Source organism: Bison bison, unplaced genomic scaffold (assembly GCF_000754665.1).
Source record: "Bison bison bison isolate TAMUID 2011002044 unplaced genomic scaffold, Bison_UMD1.0 scf7180017864453, whole genome shotgun sequence".
Lineage (NCBI taxonomy): Eukaryota > Metazoa > Chordata > Mammalia > Artiodactyla > Bovidae > Bison > Bison bison.
Window position 1 is genome coordinate 3,680,860 of NW_011495015.1, and position 25,322 is coordinate 3,706,181.

At 41.5% G+C, this 25,322-nt stretch overlaps 1 protein-coding gene across 1 annotated transcript in view; it reads right to left on the reverse strand.

Annotated features, from left to right (window-relative positions):
* Positions 1–25,322, reverse strand: part of ARHGAP28 (Rho GTPase activating protein 28) — a 102,949-nt gene that overhangs the window by 31,183 nt on the left and 46,444 nt on the right. The window contains exons 3-10 of the mRNA XM_010859098.1: positions 23,254–23,471; positions 17,389–17,481; positions 13,641–13,733; positions 8,098–8,187; positions 3,679–3,763; positions 1,123–1,265; positions 500–665; positions 310–401 (exon numbers count right to left, since the gene is read on the reverse strand). Of these exons, the coding sequence (XP_010857400.1) occupies positions 310–401; positions 500–665; positions 1,123–1,265; positions 3,679–3,763; positions 8,098–8,187; positions 13,641–13,733; positions 17,389–17,481; positions 23,254–23,471 (980 nt within the window). The remainder of the gene's footprint in view (positions 1–309; positions 402–499; positions 666–1,122; positions 1,266–3,678; positions 3,764–8,097; positions 8,188–13,640; positions 13,734–17,388; positions 17,482–23,253; positions 23,472–25,322) is intronic.

Genomic DNA, 25,322 nt, shown 5'->3' on the forward strand with positions numbered 1-25,322 from the left:
CATACACACAAATATCATTTTAAAAATATTGGAACAAATGTAAAAGAAGGACGCCATGTGACAGCATCTGTGTCCATAACCTGATGCTTTCTGGCTGGACAATGCAACAGAGGTTCTTAGCAAGGCAAACACACCCAGGCGCCTTAGATGTCACGTGGACGCGAGGAGGGAAGCCGAGAGTTACAGAAACCCGAGTCCTAAAGGGGCCTTCGTGTCTTTAGATCTAAGAATATTCATCGGCGGGTTTCCGAATAGCATACTACAAGCACAGAGCTCTATGAACTCCCCAGTTACGTACACCGAACTCACCTTTTGTAACACAAGGGGAACTTTGACCCCAGAGTCTTTCCTTCGGTCATTTTCTAGCAGGACTGTGAGGGGAACTCCAAAAATCCCACTGTCTTCATTGTAAAACAGAAGGGGGAGAAAAAAAAGAGTCAGAAAAGCACTGTCTTATTTCCGTGTGTCAAAATGTTAGAGTCAGAGTAAGTCTCAATACCTCGTCCTTTGACTTTCTCTGTTTTGTTTCTTTTCAGCTGAATTCGAAAGGCATCAAAAAAGGCCGTCAATTCAATCAGAGAGAGATGGCGGATTTTCTTCATGTCTTCCGCAGACAGATCTTCTGCTTTGGTTAGGCCAAATCTGGTTTTCTGAACAACAAATTTCTAAAATACATATTGAGGATATTTATTTTTTTATGGCAAAGGAAAATTATTATACCTTCATTCAGAGGAGACCTGGACCTTCCAAATCTGTACAGCCTGACATGCTTGCTATTCACATAAAAAGATATCTGAGGCGCATGCTGCGTCATAGAAAGGTCATGAATATGACTGTTAGAACCTCTGATGATCACAACTACTAAACCAAACACAAAACAGTCACCTGAAATATATTATAATATCATCATCACAACTGTGATGTACAGAGTGCAGCTAATTCCCCTATTGAAACTGACTGCACGTGCTTGCTGAGACAATAGCCATTCTATCTTAAATGTCAAATTTAGGTAATTAAAAGTGTCCTTAAAAATCCAAAATGCACAGTTAAGTGCCAAATAATCCTACTCTCATTTTGAAGACAATGCCATTGCTATATTCTCCATTTCCACATTTTACTTACAGGTAAAACATAGTCTTCTTTCTTAAAATCTAACTTCTTAAATCTGTTCCTTTTTGGAGCCTGTGTTAGCTTTTCTGAATATGATACTTCAAAGGACAGCTCTTCAGCTTCTACCGGAATGTTTTTTTCCAGATATTCATCATCTAAAGAACAAAGGATGTGGAATATTTAATATGCCATTTAATTGATCAATACCATTAACTGTAAAATAAGCATAAAATATTGATGAGTTAATCCACAAGCATGTTGAAATGTTTACATCCCTGGAAAAGCATCAGACTCACTCAGAATGATCTTGGTTAAACAATTAATGTAGTGTCATCAGACTTCCATATGAACAAGCTTCTACAATCGTTGTGTGAACTTCCTATTTAATCTGATTTTTTTTTAATTTTAGAGGTTAATGTCTCATGAAAAGCACTGAAGATTATTAGATTATTAGAAAGTCCATAACAGAATGTTTCTATGTACTCTTATGCAATGACGTCTATCCATACTCAATGCTGCTACTGGGGAAGCAAAAGCTTAAAGCAGAAGGAGGAAGGGTGGAGGTCCCACAGAAAAGTTCTGCCTACTTTCATTCCTCTTGAGTTTTTATCCCAAACTGTGGAACTATGCCACTTCAGATTTGTTCCAATCCAGTTTGCCCTTCACTGAGATTTGTTCAGGTGAATTAATCCTGATTCCTGTGACTCTCTCCTGGTTTTCTGGTCTTGGATGGTGCATATTCCAAAGATGAATGGGTGACAAGTCCTGTCCCCTATACCTGTTTTTCTCAAGTTTGAAATTAAGACAATAGATTCCTTACCAAAAGCAAGGGAAATCATTTGAGGAATCCTAAATCTGATTTTTGAGAGTCTGGCTTGCCATCTTGTTTTATTGCCTGGCAAAATTGTTCCTGTGTCATGAAAAGAATTATTTGATGACAAAAAAAGAACTCATCAGCTTTACCCTCTTCTATATTAAATCGTTGTCCAAATCTTTGCAATCTCATGGACTGCAGCCCACTAGGCTCCTCTGTCCATGGGGATTTTCCAGCTAGAATACTGGAGTGGGTTGCCATTTCCTTCTCCAGAGGATCTTCCTGACCTGGGGATCGAACCTGCATCTCCTCCATTGGCAGGTAGATTCTTTACCACTGACCTGGGAAGCCCACCCCCTTCTATAAACAGTAACTAAAAGAAAGCCAAATTGAACAAAAGAAGCAACAGACAGAAATAATAGAAGACCTAGTTTACCTCAATTAAAAGTTTAGTGGAGAAATTTGTAAATCAACAGATCTAAAATTCTAAAAAATAATATTGATTTAAAACACAATAAATGGATACAGTAAGAATTCAGAAAATAACAAGGCAAAGTTACGATTTTCACACATTATACAGAGGCTTGTATTCAAATCACAGTAACAGTTAATTGTTAGATAAGACTCTAACTACTTGTTCTTCTTTTTAAAATATTTATTTGGCTGTGTCGACTCAACTTGTGGCATGCAGGATCTTTCATTGCGGAGTGCGAGTGCAGTCGCTGCGGCACGCGGCATGTGGGATCCTAGTTTCTAGACCAGGGGTCAAACCTGCATCCACTGCATTGCAAAGTGGATTCTTAACCACTGGACCACCAGGGAGTCCCAAGACTCTAAATTCTTCAAGATCTACGGGCAGATTCTTTGGACAGTGGTGATTGTACAGGATGATGCGCCAAATCACTGGACTACTCCAAGAGGACTTTTACCTCTCAGTGGTACAATTCGAACTGAGTAACAACACGGCAGCAAACAGAATGATGTGGAATAATTTATGGTAAATCCATTATCTTTAATTTGTTTTGATAACGGTTTTATTTAAATATAATCCACATGCCCAACAATTACTTATTTGAAGAGCGTAGTCAGTGATTTTTAGCATATTTGCAGCATTGTGCAACCACCGATCAATGTTAGAACATTTCATCACCTCAACTTATTTGAATTTTGAAGCAAACGCTCAAAGTATGGAGCTCTGTTGTGCCTGAGAGGAGCGTGTATCTTTAGGGGGACCTTTGGAGAACCACAAAACTGTGGCCTAAAGGGGACCTATTTCCTACAAGGAGGATTTGAGATTCCACTCTGAACCCACAGAGAGCACCCAGCTCTCAAGTGGAGGAGACCCCATTAAAAGTTCACCCTGTTATTTTGTAAGGAAACATCACAAGCGTCTCTGATGCTGCACATACTTGAGCGTAACTAGAGATTTTTAGAAGGTGTCTACTTTCCGGCCTGCTTGATGCTGTTCAGCAGATCCAGCTATAAAAGAGACCCCAAACCAAAGGCACTGCCTGAGTGAGTAGTTTCTAAATGACACAGTGGTCGTCAAGGTGGAAACGATTCTGCTTGCAATGTGACTACTGGTGTGACAGGATGGGGTGTTTGGAGGTACAGGGAGCAGAGGTCCAGGGTGACGGAAATCAGAAAGGGGAGAAAAACACACGTACACTTTCTTCAGAAACCCACTGCTCACCGAAGTGAGCGTCAGCACAAAAGCAAAACGACACACAGGCTGAGGAGGCTGTGTCACTCACCACTTGCAGCGTTCCGCGCCGACCGTCCAGGGTCTGCCGCGCCGTTGGAATGAACTGGCACGTCTGGAATGGCCTCCAGGATGGACTGTGGACCAAGGGAAGATGGACACAGAGCAGTTCACCAGGAATGCAGGCTACCCTGCGCTTCAACCTCACTCATGTTGGGCGGTGCGTTAGAACTACTTCACCAAAAAGCAATTCTTGATTTCATGAAGGGCTGGCATCTGCTTTCCTGTTTTCTCACTCAGTTCAGACCTGTACAGCCCACACAGTTTTCTCAAGAGAACTAAGCCAAGGTCAGAATGACCACGCCTCCTCAAGTGTTTACTGGCGTATGTTTCCTAACATGCAGAAATGACAAAACTTGCAATCACATAGTTTGACGATTATGTTATCATTCTGACTTTTTAAAGAATTTTTGATGTGGACCATTTTTAAAGTGTTTACTGAATTTGTTAGAACACCGCTTCTGTTTTTATGTTTTTATTTATTTATTTTTTTGACTGAGAGGCACATGGGATCTCAGTTCCCTGATCAGGGATCGAACCCGCACTCCCTGCATTGGAAGACAAAGTCTCAACTACTGGACTGCCAGGCAGTCCCTGTACTTGTTATTCTTGATGCAGCTGGTCATACATTTTGGTCATAAACCCTAAGTCATGACATAACTAGATGGTTAATAGAAGGGATGCGGGAGCCAGGCTGCCTGGATTCTAATCCTGGCTCTTCCACTTCACATGACTTCAAGTTACAGAACTTTCTATTAGTCTCCCTGGTCTGTTAAATGAAGATGATAAAATAACATATTTCAACAAGTTTTTATGAATTTTAAATGACTATAAATCACAGGGGACAACATCTGATGCACAGTGACTACTGTATGAGGGTCAGCTACTGTTAATACACTAATACGTTAACTTCTTCACGACAAAACACAGAGGGATAATGACTACCAAAGGGTTCCGCATGTTTTCTAGTTGTGTCCTCTCTTAATTAATTTGCTATTTTCTTCACTGTGATCCTGCCACACTGCTGCACTCCCCTGGAATGTTATCGGAAGCTGGGTATCTTTCTTCATAGAGTTTGGCATTACTACTCAGATTGGATGCTGGTGGCGGTTTACTTGCTAAGTCGTATCCGACTCTTGCAACCCCAAGGAATATAGCCCGTCAGGCTCCTTGAGGTGGGTCCTAGTAAAAACTTTACACAAATTCCACTGTTTCTACGAATATGAATTTTAATGTGGAAGTTATCAACCATGAGTACGTTGGCGGTGAAAATTGGCTACTCCATCAAGAATCCTTTATACGCTCTTTATACATAAGTCTGTTCTTTTTCCCCCAGAACCTGGTGTTGTTTCGTTTATTCTCATATTTATTCAGCAATATGAAGTGAACTGGAGAAGGAAATGGCAACCCACTCCAGTGTTCTTGCCTGGGAAATCCCATGGACAGAGGATCCTGGTGGGCTACAGTCCATGGAGTCATGAGAGTCAGAAAGGACTTAGCGGCTAAACCACCACCACTACAAACTGCACAAAGGAATCGCGAATGCTGAACTTTGTTTCTCTTCTCCCTACTTCATGCCAAAGAGATGGCATATCTTATTATGTAAACAGAATGCGAAGGCATACCCAATTATTTTAACACAGATGCCCAAGTATATATTTGGTGGCTCTAAAAACTAACACCACAGAATAAAGATTACCCCACAACGATGTGGAACACTTTTCAGTGGTTTCCTTAAGTTTTCCTACAGAGCAATACTTCATTAAACTTTGAAATAACTCATCTATAGAATGCTCCCGAAAAATCGACATTCATGCTGGGCTTGGGAAGCTTAAGCGACTAAATGTCAATTTAATGATCTGTAAAGTGGAGGTGTCATCTGCTCCTTAGGTTAATGGCCTCCAGCCAGCCTACAGTACTGAACAAGGGCCCGCTCTTTGCAATGTAAATGATTCTGGGACTTTCCCGGGGGAAGAAGAAATTTAAATTGTGACCCTTGCTCTTCAGCTATTTATAATGAGAAGAGAGTAACATTTATGGAATATTATTAAAACACAGTCCACTGCTAAGAGTGAATTTCTACACTAAAATACAAGTGTTTACTGGAGAGTAATGGAAAGCAAGGAGGTGCTGCCCAAAAGATCTCTTTGAAGAGGTTGTTGATCGTGTGCTGGAACTCAAAGAATGATGAAAAGGACTTACAAACGTGGAGAGGTGAGCAAAGCATTCAGGCCAGGCATGGAATTATAAATTCCAGGTATGGAAATCTGAAGCATTTCGGCTTCATGAGAGGATCAATGGAGAGCCTGATTTGCCAGGAGTTAAAGCCAGGTAAAGGTGCCTAGACTCAGACTCATAAGGATTAAAACACAGCAGAGCAAAACAAACAGAAGAGCATTCTTTTCTTATGTATTAAAGCAGGAGAATGACTTGGTGAAAATGAAAAGGAAGATCTCACTGCCAATAAAGGGACCAGGAGTTTTGAAATACATTGAAGGGAAAGGCTCAGTGCTTGGTATTCATGTTTTTTTTTTCTATTCATAGTTTTAAAACATCCCTTTACTCATTAAACATATTAGTATTAGAATCTTAAAATTTCTTTCTAGTGATTTTAAAGTATTTCAAACATATATGCCACTCCCACTTAAAACAAACTTCTCTGGCTTGTCCATAATGGATCCTGCTATCTCCCTACAATCCCAGCCATGAGACTTTTCCACTGGGGCCTCAGCTGGTTTAAGAGAGGCAAAGACACGCAGCCATCAGGGCTCGCCCTGCTGCCCAAATCCTACTACACTGCGACATCACAGTCAAGGCTGAGGGATTAGTATTTTAAATTCCAAGATGTAGAAGGTTAGCTCTATCTGCTTGATGGTTTGGTTGCTAAATCATGGCCAACTCTTATGATCCCATGAGCTGTGCCCTGCCGGGCTCCTCTGTCCATGAGATTCTCCAGGCAAGACCACTGGAGTGGGGTGCCATTTTCTTCTCCAGGAGGATCTTTCCCGATCCAGGAATCGAAATCGGGTCTCCTGCATTGCAGGCAAATTCTTTATCAACTGAGCTATGTGAGTTCCCTTAAGACTAGACTTTGACTATGGCATATTTCCTTCACATCGAAGAATCACCATACCAAATATTTCTCATGTTCCTTACTTAAAGGAGAAATTTATCAACTAATATGTTCCTCACTGTCCTGACTGGTTGCTGGGTATTTTCTCATGGTGTGAATCTACATTTTGTAATTCTAGATACTAAAGCTGCCTGTGCTGGAGTCATTACAGAAAACATGGCTACAATATTCCTCTTCTGCACCTGAGATCAGAACGGAGAAATCCACCTCTTGTAACCACTTTGTGCCAAATTCCCCAGAGATGAACTTAAATAACTCACGTTCATGGACAAATATGCAATCAGCTTTGAAATTAAAAAACAACAACTACAACATCTATCCAAATGTGAATTTAAAGGCAATTCGATGACATCGCAGATTAAATACTGAATCACATCTGAAATTATAAACTAAATATTAAAGACAGTGAGAGTAATAAATTCCAAAAACCACAAGAATAGCCACTCAGATTACTTCTTAACCTTAAATGCAAGTAAGAAAGTTTAAAAATAAATGAAATAGGTCTATAATCTAAGAGACTAGGAAAACTTGTCCAAGTCGACCCAAGAATGAGCGAAAAAAATAATTAAGATTAAATAAATTAATATGATTTATATTAATTTAATAGAAAAAGTAGGCTTAATTAAAGGTAGTGACTTTAAAAAAAAATATTGCCCACACAGGCAAGTATTTACATTCTGATTGACATAAAAAGACATAAATCTTAGGAAGAAAAAGAATAGCCATACTGCACAGAAAATGCTAAAATTATGCACCTAAATAAATAAATATATTATATATAACTATATATTTATGTACACACACACACACCAACATATACTGAACTGGATGTTTTGCTAGAACAAATATACATTATCAAATTCATACGAGATGGTCGATTGAAAGGAATATAACCCTCAGACTCTACCTACTGAAAAATTAATCAAAGCATTATGGCTACAATAATGCTAGGCCTTGGCATAAAACTATACCTAACAGTTTTTACAGATTATATATTTACATCAAAGAATAACAAATTCCTCCATGTTTGATCCTTGTAAAGAACATCGCATTGGCATTAATTCATGGAGTCCTCTTTCAAAATGAGATCTAGTCATTCCCCAGTATTTTGATTTGCCTTCTTCCTAATCATTCCACGTTGGTGGGTCCACTGGCAGCTGTGGTTTCCTTACAATGCTAGCTGAAGTTCATTTCATCTGTTTGCAGAAATTGCTTCTTATTGCCTTGAACCTGCAATTTTTCCCTGACACGCAACTGTCTGGGCAGGTGATGACTTACCATGGAGCCACTCCTGGGAACAGTAAAACTCCATTCTTCATCCTGGGACCCATCTGACAGGGTACTACTGTTGAGAGAAGCACCATCTGGCTAAATGGAGAAATGAGAGCACAGTTCTTATTTAGGCAAATGCTTTCTATCATGTTTGTGTGTATTCCACCAGGTGTATGTATGTAGATACATGTGGCAATACACAAAGCTGTGACTGCGGGGGGGTGGGGGTGGGCGGTGGGGAACTGCAGCAGCCCCTCAGGGATCGTCACCATGAGCCACCGGAAGGCCAGGCCTTCTGGCAGACCCTGGCCCCTACAGCAGACCCTGCTATCATCTACCACAAACTCCGTCTTCCTGAACAATATCTTAAGTTTTGTTCCAGGGAGCTAGATGTTAAACCAAAGAATTTGATTTCCGGGCTTCTTTGCAGCTAAAAGTGACCATGTGACAAATGCGGGCAATGAGGTGTAATTTAAGTGTAATTTTACCAACAGTGTTTTCAGAAAAGGTAAGTGTTTCCTGACTGAAAAGAGGAGGGTCAGCTGCTACAGGCTTCACAGGGTCTACAAGTGTCTGGCTCCAGAGAGGATGCTGGAGGCCAGATGTGGGTGGGTCTGTGCTGAGAGCATCACCTGGCTGCCCCGTCAGTCCTGGAGCATCCCTCATAATCATCCCCAAGTGAAACAAAGCAGCTCCTACTTTCCTATTACATGCAGCCAAACACAAACTTGTCTAATCCTATTATTTTTTTACTATATTCTAAGACTTTTTTTTGCAATGATTAGAATTCAGTAGCAATAGCACCAAAATGCTTTTTCATTTATAAACTCCGAAGATTTTTGCTTTAATGTACAGTGGTGTTACTGAAATTTAAGACATGAATATTCTTTTCTTTCATTGCAAAATCAAATATACTTGATACTTATGAAAACACATGATATTTTGTCTTTTAAAAAACTGTCACTCATCTTGATTGACCATATTTTCTGAATTTTCTATGGATGGTATGTGTTATTTTAAAAAATGAACAAAGGGCTCTTTTTTTTCTTCAAAGGAACAAATAGAACACAAGAACTAGCGCAAGAAATTTAAGTCACGATGGCAAACTCACCATCATCCAGCTCCCCTCTCACCCCAAATTACTAAAAATGATGGAAAAAAAAATTTAAAGGAACAGGTTTTTAACAGCATTGGAAACCAGCAAAGAATTCCAGAGCTGATAGACATTTCTAGATGAAAAGCAAACAGAACTGGTTGGTAAAACAAAACCTCTAACTGAAAGCAGCATAAAAGAAAGTTTTTCAGACAGGGAAGATAAAAACAACATGATGTACAAAGGGTAGGAAAGAGCTGCCGGCAGATAGTCAAGAGTTGTTTACAAACCAGGGATGAAGCAGTCAATCATTCCTTAAAATGTAGACAGCCCCTAAATATAATCTGAGGACAAAAACCCAAATTCAGTCTAAATAAAATGAACTGCTTTGGGGTGGATGGGCTCCTGGTTTGAGTACACTTGGCCCTCTGTCTCCACAGGTTTTCCATTGGCAGATTCATCCAATCCAGATGGATAGATAACGTTTGAAATATTTGAAAAAACAAAAAACCCAGAAAGCTCCCAAAAGCTAAAGCTTGAGTTTTGCACATGCCAGTAACCATTTATATAGCATGTACATTGTAATAAGGATTACAAGTGATCTAGAGATGGTGTTGGAGAAGACTCTTGAGAGTCCCTTGGACTGCAAAGAGATCCAACCAGTCCATTCTGAAGGAGATCAGCCCTGGGATTTCTTTGGAAGGAATGATGCTAAAGCTGAAACTCCACTACTTTGGCCACCTCATGCGAAGAGTTGACTCATTGGAAAAGACTCTGATGCTGGGAGGGATTGGGGGCAGGAGGAGAAGGGGACGACAGAGGATGAGATGGCTGGATGGCATCACTGACTCGATGGATGTGAGTCTCAGTGAATTCCGGGAGTTGGTGATGGACAGGGAGGCCTGGCGTGCTGCGATTCATGGGGTCGTAAAGAGTCGGACACGACTGAGCGACTGATCTGATCTGAGAGATGGTTTAGGGAAGGTGCGTATAGGTCATATGCTAGCACCACATCATTTTATATAAGGGATTTGAGCACCATTGAATTTTGGTATTCTAGGGGGTCCTGGAACCCATCCCTTATGGATACTGAGGAAGGAGGGGTCTAAGAGAGAGGCAACTCGGAAGACCACACAAGACGTGGAGGGGAGATGGAGAAATGAAATCAGCTTTGACCTTCATTAGTTTTGCATCTGGGGAGTGTTTACTAACCTACCTGAACACTATATGCACTTTTACCCCTTTAAAGTTAAGTACACCCCAATCACTCTCAAAAACACACAATCAACAATTTTGGCCTTTTAAAAAAATCAATCTACACGGCTGCAGAGGAAACATACAGCAATTTCCTACAGTAATCAGTCAAAAATCAATAAAGACTTGCACAATGACTGCAAAGAACTTTACGGACCCAGGGGCTGTGGTCCCCTGCGAGTGTGCTGGCATCTTCTACTTTGTTGAACACCTTCTGCTCTGTTTCCCTTTGGTGGGTCCTCCTACCCTCCTGCTGTGACAGGATTCTGACAGGGATAGTGTGAGGGAGGGGCTGGGGATCTGGACAGGAAGAAACACCCAGGACGCATAGTCTTGGGGAGAAGCTCTCCCTGCACTGTAAACCAGGGGACACTTGCTGTCCCTCCCTCCCCACCGCAGGGCCCCCTGGAGGCATGCGCTTCCCTCATCAGATGGTCCTCTCGCTTGGGCAAGACTCCGCTGCTTGTGTCACTTACTGCTACACATTCCAGAAACTAGCATGTTCTCCACACAAGATGTTTACATTTGGGAAATAACTGGGAAAAACGAAACATCTGTTTCTTAGTTGATACTGAAGATACTGAAAAGAAATCTACATAGTCGTCTTAATTTTCTGTATAAGCTCACCCACAAGGCCCAAGCTTTAGTTGACAACATCCTTGCTTTAAAATACACATTTATGTAGTTTTTTAGTAAAAAAGCTATTTATTCCAATTTATTTTCTCAGGATAACTTGCTTAAAATACACATTTAGATATTAGTTCCTTGTAAAGCAACTGTACGCCAATAAAAAATTAAGAAATGAGTTTATGTTGCTGGTGTTTCTGCCTATAGAAGCTTTCTCCAAAAGACAGAATTCAGTTATTTTTGATTTATTGAATTATTCCTTGCTGAATTTAAGAGTTAAGGGTGATGGGGCTGAGGGTGGCTTGTTGGCCAACAACCTGAATTATGTTGTGTGTTTGGCAAAGAGAAACAACAGTACATATCCTTTCTACTGTTACAAATGAATGTTCATGGAGGCATTATTCATAATGGATCAAAAGTGTAACTAATCCAAACGTCCATCATCAGGTGAAAAGATACACCAACAGCAGTGTATCTACACAATGGATTACTGTTAGTGATAAAGGGGCTAAATTTCTAACGCATGCAACAAGTGGATGAATCTTAAAATTATTTTGTGTGCAAGAAGCCAGACACAAGAGTGTGTACTAATCCCAACAGAGTTGGCCTCTGCTGGAGAAAGAGGACAGTGGGTGCAAAAAGGTCTGAGAGAAACATCTAGGGTGACTGGAATGTTCTCTGTTTTGACTGGCTGTGATTACACAGGTAAAAACACTTCTCAAAATGAACTGAATTATATACCTAAAATGCAGGCACTTGTTTTAAAAATATATAACAGTAAAAAACAGGCAGAAATAATCCCATTCCTTACAAATAATATAATTATCTTCAAGGGTCTATAGCTGCTATGAATCAAGAACCTACAGCTACCATCATGGGTAAATCACAGAGAAAAAAGTTGTTCTTGGGAAATAAGAATATGTTTGCTGAAATTTATAAGGAGTAAGAGAAGCTAAACAAGATAACAGAATCATGACCAAGAAAAAAATTACTAACCTGGAGCATAAAGATGAAGAAATCTGAGCAAAAGAAAGTAATGTGAGAGAAAATTTAGGATACTGAAATTCAATGCAAGCAAAGCAAGAGCCATCTAATACGTGTTTGCTAAATCCACATGCTATGGTGGTAGCATGGAAGAAAAAAGTCAGAAGCTCACTCCAAGGTTGGCACTGCACTGTCCTGTAGCTGCACCAGCTTGATTTGCCCACCGTTAGTCGCTTGTGATTAAAACAAACTCCTACTTGTTTAAATCAAAGTTTCTTAGATTTTCTTTTCTATAAAGCAAACACAGATGTAAATGATCATTTTTAACAGATGGTATGATTGTATTTTGCAGTGAATTATAAATCAATAGCAAATGTAGCTATTTGATTTTTACTTAAGGCACTGGAAATAACCAGACTGACTACTTTGCCTTCTGAATTAACTAACACCTCAAATGACTAATTCATTTATGTCAACTACACATAAGGAAAATGTTTTCTCTTATCTATACGAATGATTTGTAGTTTGTGAGGATTGTAGATTGGGTTTTAAGCCTTTTTGTAAATAAATCTTTTGTAAAGGCCTAGATTTAGTGGCATTTATGATTTAGAGTCAAGACTCAACCTCATATAATAATAGACAATAGGCAGTTACATATATTATAATAGACAATTCCTTTATTGTAGGTAGTTTATTGCAAAACCAACACGTTGGACATTAACAAAATCATAAAATATTATATGGACTCTTCAGATGACCAAACCTTTCTTTCTTAAAACCTAGTAGCATCAACAAACATAACTGAAAAAAAAAAGTCACACCACCAATACTGTCTCAGCAGGGAGGAGGGAACCTTCTGGGATTCAGCATTCCCTCCCCTAAGGAATATGAGGATGGAAACAGTAAAGAAAAGATGACGTATATACATTTCACCAAGGGAGAGAAAAGATAGCTCAGGATAGAACTGCACATAAAAACAGATGTGAGAGAAGGCTCTGTCTGGCTAAACCATGAATAAAGCAACCTTCCTTGTCTATAAACTGACAGATGCTGGATCCTTCTCCCAGGGCTTGCCTGATGTCTGCTCCAGGTAAGTGGGGAGTGGAGTGTCGGGGGTGGGGAGTGGCTCTGGGGAAATGCAGGTGGTGAGGGAGGGAAGGGAGCCCTGGATGCCTGGGGTGAAGATTGCACTCAGAAGTAAGGTGCAGGGTGGAAACACGTGCTGCTGTCCCATGACTTGACATCCGTATCCAGTGGACCTGGGACCCAGTGGAACCAACACTCATAGGAGAATATTTTAAAATAAGAGAAAAATGTAAAGGGACTAAATCCGTCATAAAGAAATGCCTACCATCACTGGTTGTTTGGTTTTGTGTCTGTTTTAATAGAGCATGTAGTTATTTGTGGCTATAACTATTAAACTTGGTTCACTTCATGCTGAATGGCTTCCTCCGAATAAAGGCAGACCAGCATGCTGACAGCTGTGCTTGTCCAGCTACCTTAATTATGCCGCCCTGTGGTGAGGTTTCGTGCGGTTGTCTTGAAGGACTGGCTGCCGTCTCATCCCCACCCCGTCCTCCCCATCACTTACCAAGGGGCCACTGGCTTTGATGATTCCTGGCAGCGCTTTCCCCTCCCGGGTGCCATCCAGCTCGCTAGCGTGGCTGTCACAGGTATCACCTGGCTAAGGAGAGAAGTGAAGTCACTTTTATCCAGGCATGTCTTTCCCAATAAGGGCTTCCCAGGTGGGGCAAGTGATAAAGAAGCTGCCTGCCAATGGAGGAGACTTAACAGAGGTGGGTTCGATCCCTGGGTTGAGAAGATCCGCTGGAGGAAGGCATGACAACCCACTCCAGTATTCTTGCCCAGAGAATCCCCATGGACAGAGGAGCCCGGAGGGCTACAGTCCATAGGGTCGCAAAGAGGTGGACACGACTGAAGTGACTTAGCACGCATGCACATCTTTCCCAGTGTGATGGTTTACTCAATTACACATTACACTAGAATCGGTTTAAAGGCACAGCCCTGTGGAGATGCAGAGTTAAGGACTCAAATGTAACGGTAAGAGCATTCACCAGTTCTTCCGAAAGGATGCTGATCCTCGTAAGTGTTGTGCACTGGGACAGAAATGAGTCTCAAAAGCAGACATCACTACCTGCCTGCCAAAACTCGCTTTTCTTTTCTCCTCTAACATACGAATATCACGACCTTGCTGTAGGATGCTGTGTGTCTGTCTATGAGGACTAAGTGTGATCCTGTGATGGTTTGGTCCAGTGTGATTTTGGTTAAAATGCTACTAGGGAGGAACAGCTGGGAAGGCTAGTGTTCTCTTGCTGACGTGGACGGAATCAAGCTGACCGATGCTTCTTCCAGGACGTGGACATGACACATGTGATGCCCAGAATTCCCTCAGCATTAAATATTAGCCTGCATGGAGCACAATGGAAAGATTAAAAAACTGGTAGGTCCATGAGAGAGGTATTAGTCATACCAGCCTCAGAGTCCTTATTTTGTAAGGAAAACAAACCTCTAATTGTCTAAGTCAGGAAGCTTACTGATAAAACTATGCTACTTAAAAGTCAGACTTTATGACTATATTTTGGAATGATTTACAAATCAAAAGCAAGAGCATTCAGTGCTCTTTCAATTATGAAACTAGAAAAACATTAGACCGATTATCTCACGAACACACATGACTGAGCCAAATATTTCATTCCCATTCTCTGAGATTTGGAAAGGCTCTGATTTTTAACTATGCAACTATGCAGCAAATGTATTTGAGACTATTCCGACTGTAATGCACTGCTCTGTAGGCTTTGTGTATATGCCCTAAGATTTTTTAGCAGCATTTGTGATATAACGGCAAATTTCCCAAAATAAGATGCAAATATTCTATCCATGATTAAAACAATGCTTTGCAAAATTAAACATGCTGGGTATTAATGAAATAAACTTTCACATAAGCCCTTAGAAACTTCTTTTTCCATATTTTCTAACTTTTCCCCCGTGTGTATGTATGCTATTCACATGAAGAATACACGTCTCTTTGGAAGTGGAAACAATGCTAAAAAGCGGTACAAGAAAACTTAGGTCAGCATGGAAAACAGAGTGAACCACTCCCAATAGAGAAAGGGCGTATTTTTATAAGAACAGCTCCAAAGGGCACTGAAAACCAACAAAGTACTCTCCTAACAGATGAACGATTGTTAGAAATTCCTGGAAAGTAAAAAATAATTTGCTTCATAATCATAGAGAAATTCTCAGCCCAAGAAGAGCATAAGACAACACTGCTGGCAAGGAAAGGGCAAATCCACAAAAAACAGACAAATGAACAACCAAACTTAGACTGATAATTACACAGGACAAGAGGCTCCAGGGTGACAGCTAGGAAAATTCAGTGTGAGGTGTTTCCTCAGTGAAGGGGCCAAAGACCTCCCGACAGCCCCGTTTACACTGAACAGCAGACAGAAGCCAGGCATAAACCCGAGGAAAGCCTTCTGGATGCCGAGCGTTGGGACCATGACAGACCTCAAGATCAGGTCACTCTGGACCTTCATGAAAGATATGTGTGGGAAAGTAAAAGGAAAACATGAATTTTATCTGGGAATGATGTCATCTGTTACTTTCCCTTTGACACTGAAGGTGTGTGCATGCATGTATTTGTGTATGCTTACACGTCTACACATACACACATGCACAGACTCATCCATGTATGCTGTTAAAATAACGTCCCTTCACAGACTGTTCACACACCTTACTGACTTACAAAGGACCCAAAGTCAGCCCTCTTAGTCAATAAAGAGTTCTTTGGGAAAACATCTATATAATGGTAGAGAAAGCATACAGCAAAGACAAGTCCTGAAAGTCACTAAGTAGGCAATCCAGCCAATCGCCAAGGATCATCAGTCACTGGAGAAAAATCAACACTATAAAAAAGTTAGCCACGGAGAAAAACCAACATTTTGGGGAAAAAAGAAAGTATACAGATAACGATAAACTTTCTGGGAGAAAGAGAGAATCGAGGGCAGAGAAAAAGGCTTATGATGATGTAACAGTCTCAGAGAGATTTGAGAGATTACTTCAATCATCAGTCAGGACTACCTATAACAAGAAAGGGTAAATCAGTGCAAAAAGCCGGAGTTCTTATGAATTAAGAGGATGATTGCTGAGTTTAAAAATCAACAGGGACCCAATTATAACCACTCTTTACAAAAATTATAAATAGGTTTCCACAGGATGATGTGGACAGAATCTGCTACCATACAGAACAAATGGACAAAAAGACACGGGGAATGTGAGAGACAACTTAAAAGCTTTGTGAATTTAATGCAAGAAATGAACAGAAGATAAGGGAAAATGGAGATAATCTGGAAGGGACAAGGGGCTGGTCTGTAAAGTGCGGACAGCGTGCCCTACATAAGACACGCGTAAGGGCAAAGGAAACTGCAGAGAATCTAAACATCATCGTCACCATCATCTTCATCAGATCAAGAATGGTACACGTGCCACTCCTCGACCGACACCGAACCCCTCTCCCTTTGCTGGGGAGGAAAATAAAGGGCTAAGGAGAAGGAGACATAGAAGCATCAGAGAAGCAAGTCTCTCCCTGTAGATTTTTGCTGCCAGGAGGCCAGGTGGAGACAGATGTCAGTAACCCATGTCCTTCTCAGGGTGAAGGGTGTGCTCAGTAAGAGGATCCAGCCTCACATCAGGAGGTACAGACCACAGCTTGAGAGTCTTCCCTTTTGCTAAAATAGCCTCAGTGGCAGTTCTGAACTCCAATCAGCACTCTGAAACTCTCTACTAACCTGGGCGAGGTGGGCTCTAGTGAAGTGCATTTACCTCCTGTGCAAGACTGTGTGTTTTTCCCACTTACTGTGACACATTCCAGAGGCTGCAGTGCCGTGTCCCCATGACAGATTTACATTTAGAAAATAACTGAAATGTCAAAATATTTCTTATGGTGAGAATTAAATTAATTCTGAAGGATTCAAGGAAGGTAGCCTGAAATTTTCCACTGTGCACTCAGCAGAGAGAACAATGGCTCAGCTGACGGCCTCCCCCAGTCCTGACTCCCAGCAGCCGCAGCTGTGGTTGTTTTTCTCACTGTAGGTACAAGGAGGCCACGTCGTTGTTTGTGAGTTTAACTATTTAATTATTCATTCCTGAGTCTGAGACCCTTTTTTCTTCCTTGTTACAAGTTTTTGTTTTTTTTTTTCCCTTAAAATTTTCCAGGTTGCCTTGAAGTAACCACTTCTCCTCACCTCAGGGCACTCGCACCCCTCTCTGTCTTACCAGCTGACCATTTCTGCAGAGGAGCACCCCTTTCTTTGTCTTACCAGCTGACCATTTCTGCAAGGGACCGTTGGCATCCTTTCTTCATCCGGGCTCACATCCAGAAGAGGAGCTGGGACACAGCAAAACTCATCTGGCTATTGAGAAAAACAGAGTGCATTTTTACTCAGGCATGTTCTCCCAGGGGTCACTGTGCATTTAATCACGCATTATGCAAATAGTGTGCACGTTCATCCAGACATGGTGAGACACCCAGATACGACTGCCTGTGCACCCAGCACTGCATGTGGGACCTCACCACACACCAGGTGCAGCGACAGACACTGGTCTCTGCGGAAGACACTGTAAATCAACCGCCGGCCCCAAACCCAGTTGCCTGTCTTCCTTAATAGGGTCTTTTTTTTTTTTCAGGAATGTCTGTGTACAATTAGAAAGTATTAATTTCCCAGGCTCTCTAGTAGCTAAGAGTGATGATATAATGTTTCCAGACCATGAGAGGTAACTGGAATTCTACCAAGTAAGATTTCTGGGAAATTGAAGTCAGAGACAGTCAGGAGGTACAAGTACCCGGAGCTGCCAGGAACAGGGATGTGGTTGTCAGGAGTGGCCCTGCCCCCTCGGTAAGCAGAAGGATGAAGGCCATTCATGAAAGACACAATACAAGACGGAAGGAAGCTGGATCTATGCTAAAGCTAAGGAACACCTTTCAGTTTCCTCATTTGTACTTGTATAACTCCTGGGTTTTCTGTGCCATGCAGTCAAGCATACATATGTGATATAATCATGTTTGTTTTTAAAAAAGGACTCTATGCCTATATTTATACAGTTAATTGTGAGTTAGTCCCACTTTTAACTGTTTATCAATTATGAAATTGAAAATAGATTCAGTTGACTATTTTGCTCAGTGAAATGTATTACTGGACGTAATATCTGATTCACAGCTTCTGAATATTAGAAAAATTCTGTTTGGGCTCATGATGAAATGGATTTGAGATCTTGCACTATGTATCCAAAGGCTGACTTTGTATCTGTGATTTAGTATATAAGAGTTCTACTAAAACAAGGCTTAAATAGTCTTTTAGAATAGAATTTCACTGAAAATTATATTTATTGACTAGTCAATTAAATCACAAAATTTTATTTGGGCCCATAGAAATACTCCTGTTTTTCCTTGTTTGTCCATATATTCTAAATTTCCATTAAAGACTGTGTATTACTTTTATAATAAGGAAAAAAAACCACATTTTTTGGAAGAAACACATACTACTGAGAAATTGACATAAGAAACTTGGATCAAGATGACATATTCTCCTGCTCTTGCAAATTACTCAACATGTCAGAGATACTTTTCTCAACGAGTAGATCTAGAAACCACGAAACTTTTCCATTAGCAGAACAGAAATTGCTGGATGTTCCCGGAAGATAAAAAGCAAGCAAGAATGGTTTGATAAGGGTAGAGAAAAACTTGGGCCTAAAAAAAAGGTACAAGAGAAAAATGTGTGGAAGGTCAATGCTGATCGAGAAAAAGCACATCTCCAGGATGAAAATTTAATGAGCAGGAAGGCATCACCTAATTCAGAAGACAACAGCTGTTTAGGAGAAGAGCAAGCAGCAGCTAAATGTATTCAGGATTCAACTTAACTGTCCCCGTGGTGACAGACTGACCATCTTCTTCCACCTGCGACCACTCGGCCTGCCTCACTCCCCATCGTCTCTAAAGCTGGACCTCCAGCAGTAAGACTGGGTGGAGAGACGAGGGAAGTGCACAGGAGGAAGGCCCCAGGCCACTCCCCTGACCCACCAGGAATGTAGTCATCTCTCTGCCTTTGCTGGAGTTAAATATTGAACAGTTTACTGCACTTACATGCTGTGGAAAAATAAGACTGTTCATAACACTTAAGCCCCAGTGGGAAAGTGCCCACATTATACTTTCCTTCAGGGTCCAAGTGAAAGGAGAAGCACTGTTTCTATGTGGCTATAGTGAAAAGTTTTAGGAAACCTAGAAAGGCTAGTTATGCATTTTTCTTGAGTAGCTGGGGGATTCAAGAGAAGCTACAGACACTTCTATATTTTGCAGTTTGCCAGGGAAGACGAATTGGTGATTTTGAACTCCGATGCTGCAGAAGACTCTTGAGAGTCCCTTGGACTGCATGATCAAACCAGTCAATCCTCAAGGAAATCAACCCTGAATATTCACTGGAAGGACTGATGCTGAAACTCCAATACTTTGGCCACCTGATGCGCACAGCCAACTCACTGGAAAAGACCCTGATGCTGGGAAAGGCTGAAGGCAAAAGGCGAAGGGGGCAGCAGAAGATGAGATGGTCAGACACCACAACCAACTCAAGGGACATGAACTGGAGCAAACTCTGGGAGACGGTGAAGGACAGGGGAGCCTGGCGTGCTGCAGTCCACGGGGTCACAAACAGTCAGACACGACTGAACAACAGCAAGGGAAAACAAAAAATCTTAGTCTGAAGTAGCCAGAAACAGAAATGGGGAAAGAATGCATGTAGGCCAAGTTCTTAGTACTCGCTAAGATGATCTGGGCGATAATTGGAAAATGACGCTGGAAATTTAAACCCGAAGGGCAAACCTTTCCTTTGATAGGCATCTAGTCCAGGACTTGTGTGTATGGAGCCTGGCCTCAAGTTGTAGGCATTGCCTGTACCCAGTTCCAGCTGAGGACAATCTCACCTTCTAGGAAGACACAGGTTTCAACCAGGCTGAAAGTTCAAACAGAACAGAACTCAGAATGCTATAACTCATTATACATGGCAGAAGATTCTAGAACTGTGATCAATATACTGGCTATAAGCCATATGTGACAATTTAGGTTTAAATCAATTATGATTAAACAGTTAAAATTTTCATTCCTTACTTACAACTAGCTACGTTTCAAGTGCTGATGCCACATGTGGCTGGGGCTATCACACTGGAGAGCACAGAAATGGGTCGTTTCCACTACTTTAGACCATTCTAAGAGTTGGATAAAGAAGGCTGAGTGCCAAAGAACTGATGCTTTCCAACTGTGGTGCTGGAGAAGATTCTTGAGGTTCCCTTGGACAGCAAGGAGATCAAACCATTCAATCCTAAAGGAAATCAACCCTGAATATTCATTGGAAGGACTGATGCTGAAGCTCCAATACTTTGGCCACCTGATGCGAAGAGCTAACTCATTGGAAAAGACCCTGATGCTGGGAAAGATTGACGGCCGGAGCAAAAAGGGATGACAGAAGATGAAATGGTTGGATGGCCTCAACAACTCAATGGACATAAGTTTGAACAAACTCCAGGAGATAGTGAAGGACAGGGAAGCCTGGCGTGCTGCAGTCTATGGGGTTGCAAAGAGTTGGACGTGACTGAGAGACTCAACAACAACAACAAAGACAGGTCTAAAGGCCAGGATTCTTCTGGGATGTTGTAAACACACAGGCAAGGCTTAACTGTAGACGTGAGCTGCTCTGGCAACACCCAACTCTGGTTAATGTATCTAAGAGAAGACCTGACTGACACACAACCTAAAGTAACTCAAATTAGAGACTGTTTTCATTTACGTCAGCTACCCAGTATCCACGCAGAAGTGCGCCAGCTGTGACGGACTGCGCAGAAGTGTGTCCAAGAGGAGCTACCCCTCACTCAAGGTCAGGGGCGGCAGCTGAGAGGAGCAACCCCACGTCCAAGGAGCAGTGGCTGCGCGGAGGGCAGAGAGGAGCTACTCCACGTTCAAGGTCAGGAGGGGCGGCGGTGAGGAGATACCCCTCGTCCAAGGTAAGGAGCAGCAGCTGAGCTTTGCTGGAGCAGCCCTGAAGAGATACCCCACGTCCAAGGTAAGAGAAACCCAAGTAAGATTGTAGGTGTTGTGAGAGGGCATCAGAGGGCAGACATACTGAAACAATAATCACAGAAAAACTAGTAAATCTAATCACACAGACCACAGCCTTGTCTAACTCAATGAAACTAAGCCATAACTGTGGTGCCACCCAAGATGGGTGGGTCATGGTGGAGAAGTCTGACAGAATGTGGTCCACTGGAGAAAGGAATGGCAAACCACTTCAGTATTCTTGCCTTGAGAACCCCATGAACAGTATGAAAAGGCAAAATGATAGGATACTGAAAGGGGAACTCCTCAGGTCAGTAGGTGCCCAATATGCTACTGAAGATCACTGGAGAGATAACTCCAGAAAGAATGAAAGGATGGAGCCAAAGCAAAAACAATACCCAATTGAGGATGTGACTGGTGATAGAAGCAAGGTTTGATGCTGTAAAGAGCAATATTACATAGGAACCTGGAATGTTAGGTCCATGAATCAAGGCAAATTGGAAGTGCTCAAACAGGAGATGGCAAGAAATGCAAAAAAGCAAAATGGTTGTCTGAGGATGCCTTACAAATAGATGTGAAAAGAAGAGAAGTGAAAACCAAAGGAGTAAAGGAAAGATATAAGCATCTGAATGCAGAGTTCCAAAGAATAGCAAGGAGAGATAAGAAAGCCTTCCTCAGCGATCAATGCAAACAAATAGAGGAAAACAACAGAATGGGAAAGACTAGGGATCTCTCATTGGAAAAGACCGTGATGCTGGGAGGGATTTAGGGCAGGAGGAGAAGGGTATGACAGAGGATGAGATGGCTGGATGGCATCGCCGACTCGATGCACATGAGTTTGAGTGAACTCTGGGAATTGGTGATGAACAGGGAGGCCTGGTGTGCTGTGATTCATGGGGTCTCAAAGAGTCGGACATGACTGAGCGACTGAACTGAACTGAACTGACCCAATATCCTTGATGTTTTAATTTATGTCATTATTGAGATCACAATTAAGCAGAAAAGAAACCTAAATCAAAGTGATTAACTAACTGGCCTTAGTCAACTTTATCTGTGCCTGCAGCGGAATATAAAGTTCCCTTTTCCTATATATGAATCTTAGGTCCATGAATCCTTCTGCATAGAACGTGATATAAAAATTGCACAGAGGGACTTCCTTAGTGGTCCAGGGGTTAAGAATCCACCTTCCAAAGCAGGGAAGGTGGGTTCGATCCCTGGGTGGGAAACTAAAATCCCACATACTATGGGGCAATTAAGCCCATGAGCCGCAACTACTGAGCCCCGTGCGCCTCAGCTAGAGAAGAAGGCCATGCACTGCAACTCAGAGTTACATGCTGTGACTCAGACCCAACAGAGCCAAAAATAAGTAATAAAGAAATATTTTTTAAAAAAAGAATTGCAGAGGACGTATCCATTAATTATCTCTTGCATCAATGATGCAATAAATGGATGAATGAAGTAGATCAGAGCTAGCACTGAAACGACTGCAGAAATAGGAAGACGTGACTCACAGCCTTGCAAGTAAAACTGTGGCCCAGGAACTGCCAAGGGTGAGGTGGAATTTCAACCAGCCATGGCTCAGAAAACATGTGAGGCTCCCCTGATGTTTTTTGAATCATTCTCTGGCTCACTTGATTAATGCTGTATCTCACTTTTTACCATTTTAATTTCTTTGAACATAAAGGGTACCCTAACCACTCTCCCATTCCCACCCCCAGTTAAAGCAAACCACCCAGACATGCTCATGAGACTTGGGCCCACTTCTTCAGGAGTGTGTTGCCTGTCCACAGAGCTTCCAGTCAGCACTCAGATTTAAGTAAAGGCTCCCTGGAACCCATCCACAAAGATGTGCTCCATTACCAAAGAAGTTATCCTCCAGCTTCAAAAGGGAATAAATTTTGTGTGCAGGGAACCTGCTGCATGGGGAATAAGAAATAGTCACTTAAGTTTATAAAATCTTGCATGGTGCTATCTGCTTCAGTTTTCTCTTTTAAAGCTAGAGGATGACTATGAACTTTCCTGATATTTTTTCCATATTCTCCTCTGCTCCCCTAATCATACCTTTCGAGCCCTGTCCATTACTTACAGGAGATTCGCTGGTTCCGAAGATGTCTCTGACATCCCTGACAGACTGCTTGTTCTTTTTCCTCAAGGTTTGTGTGTAAGTATTGTATCTCTTCTTCACTGCAGCTGCCTGGGTTCGAGTCAAAGTAGAGAGCAAGGCTTTGCCATCTTCCTCCTCATCACCCGAGATCAGGGTTGATAAACCGACATCTTGCAACCACTCTGCTTCAAGTTCTCCTTCTGTAAAACGAAGTTGCCAAAAGAAGGTGAGAATATTCTGTGATTGGATGATGTGTATATCTGTAAGTCTGTACACATCAGTGAATAAGAAATATCAGTAAACAATATTAACAAGACCATCCTGGACCCTGAGGACATTATGCCAAGTGAAGTAAGTGAGACTGAGAAAGACAAACACCAAACACCAGATGATCTCATTACATGTGGAGTTTAAGAACAAAATGAAGTAAAAAGCCCAAGTACATAAATACGGAGAATAGACGTGTGCTTAGCAGAGGCAAGGGGTCGGGGTGGGCAAGATGGGTAACGGTGGTCAAAAGGTACACACTCCAGTTAGAAAATAAGTAAGTCATGAGGATGTAACGCACAGCATGGTGACTTTATTTAATAACATTCTATTGCGTATTTGAAAATTGTTAGGAGAGTAGGACCTTGAAAGTTCTTACCACAAGAAAAACAATTTTGTAACAATGTGTGACAATGGATATTAACTACACTTACTTTGGTGACTGTTTCACAACTGTATATGTATTCAAATATCTAATCATTATGTTGTATACCAGAAACTAATACAATGGGAATAGAAGGCTATTGATGAAGAACATCTATAAAAAGTTAACAGTTACAACCATTTTTTGTGGTGAATATTGAACCCTTCCCCTGCAAAACCGGGATCACAGCAAGGATATAAACTGTCATTACTTACTTTCATTCAACTTATATGGAGGCCTTACCAGAATGATAAGGCAAGATTAAAAAAATAAAAACATAGAAGTCAGAAAGGAAAGAGTAAAACCGTCTCTATTCCCCCCAAAATCTCTTTGTTTATTTAGAAAATCCTAAGACATTTAGTAGGAGTAGGCAATGGCACCCCACTCCAGTACTTTTGCCTAGAAAATCCCATGGACGGAGGAGCCTGATAGGCTGCAGTCCATGGGGTGGCTACAGTCGGACAAGACTGAGCGACTTCACTTTCACTTTTCACTTTCATGCATTGGAGAAGGAAATGGCAACCCACTCCAGTGTTCTCGCCTGGAGAATCCCAAGGACGGGAAGTCTGGTGGGCTGCCGTCTATGGGGTCGCACAGAGTCGGACACGACTGAAGCAACGAAGCAGCAAGACATTTAGTAGTAGACAACTACTGGTAAGTGAATTTAGAAAGATAATGAAATATAAGGTCAGGTTACAAAAACCAACTGTACTTTGCACAAGGAGCAAACAATAGAAAAATGAGAGAGGAGCGAGAACAAAAGAGAGACACCCATTTACAAGATCCCACCAGGACTTTCCTGGTGATCCCGTGGTTAAGAATCCACCTGCCAATGCAGGGGACACAGGTTTGATCCATAATCTGGGACGATCCCACAAGCTGTGAAGTAACTAAGCCCACGCTCCACAACTACTGAGCCTGTGCTCCAGAGCCCAGGAGCCAGAACCACCGAGAACATGCACCCCAGAGCCTATGCTCTGTCGCAAGAGAAGCTGCTGCAACAAGAAAAGAGCCCCCAGTTACGGAAACTAGAGAAAGCCTATGCGCAGCAATGATGATCCAGGGCAACCAAAAACCAATCAATCAATACCTGCACTTTCAAAAAACAAAAGGTGAAAGATTTATATGATATTAAGAGAAACCAAAGTATAAGCAGAAATAAAATTGCTTCTGCCAATAAAAAATAAATAAACAAAAATTAAAAGACCCCACTAAGAATATGAATAGGCAAGCCACAGATGGTGAGAAAGTATTTGCAATACATACATTTAACAAAAGATGAATATATGATGAATTCATAGAAGGCAATAATAGAAAGATAATTTTTTAAAATAGTTAAAAGATTTTACAAAAGCCAGAT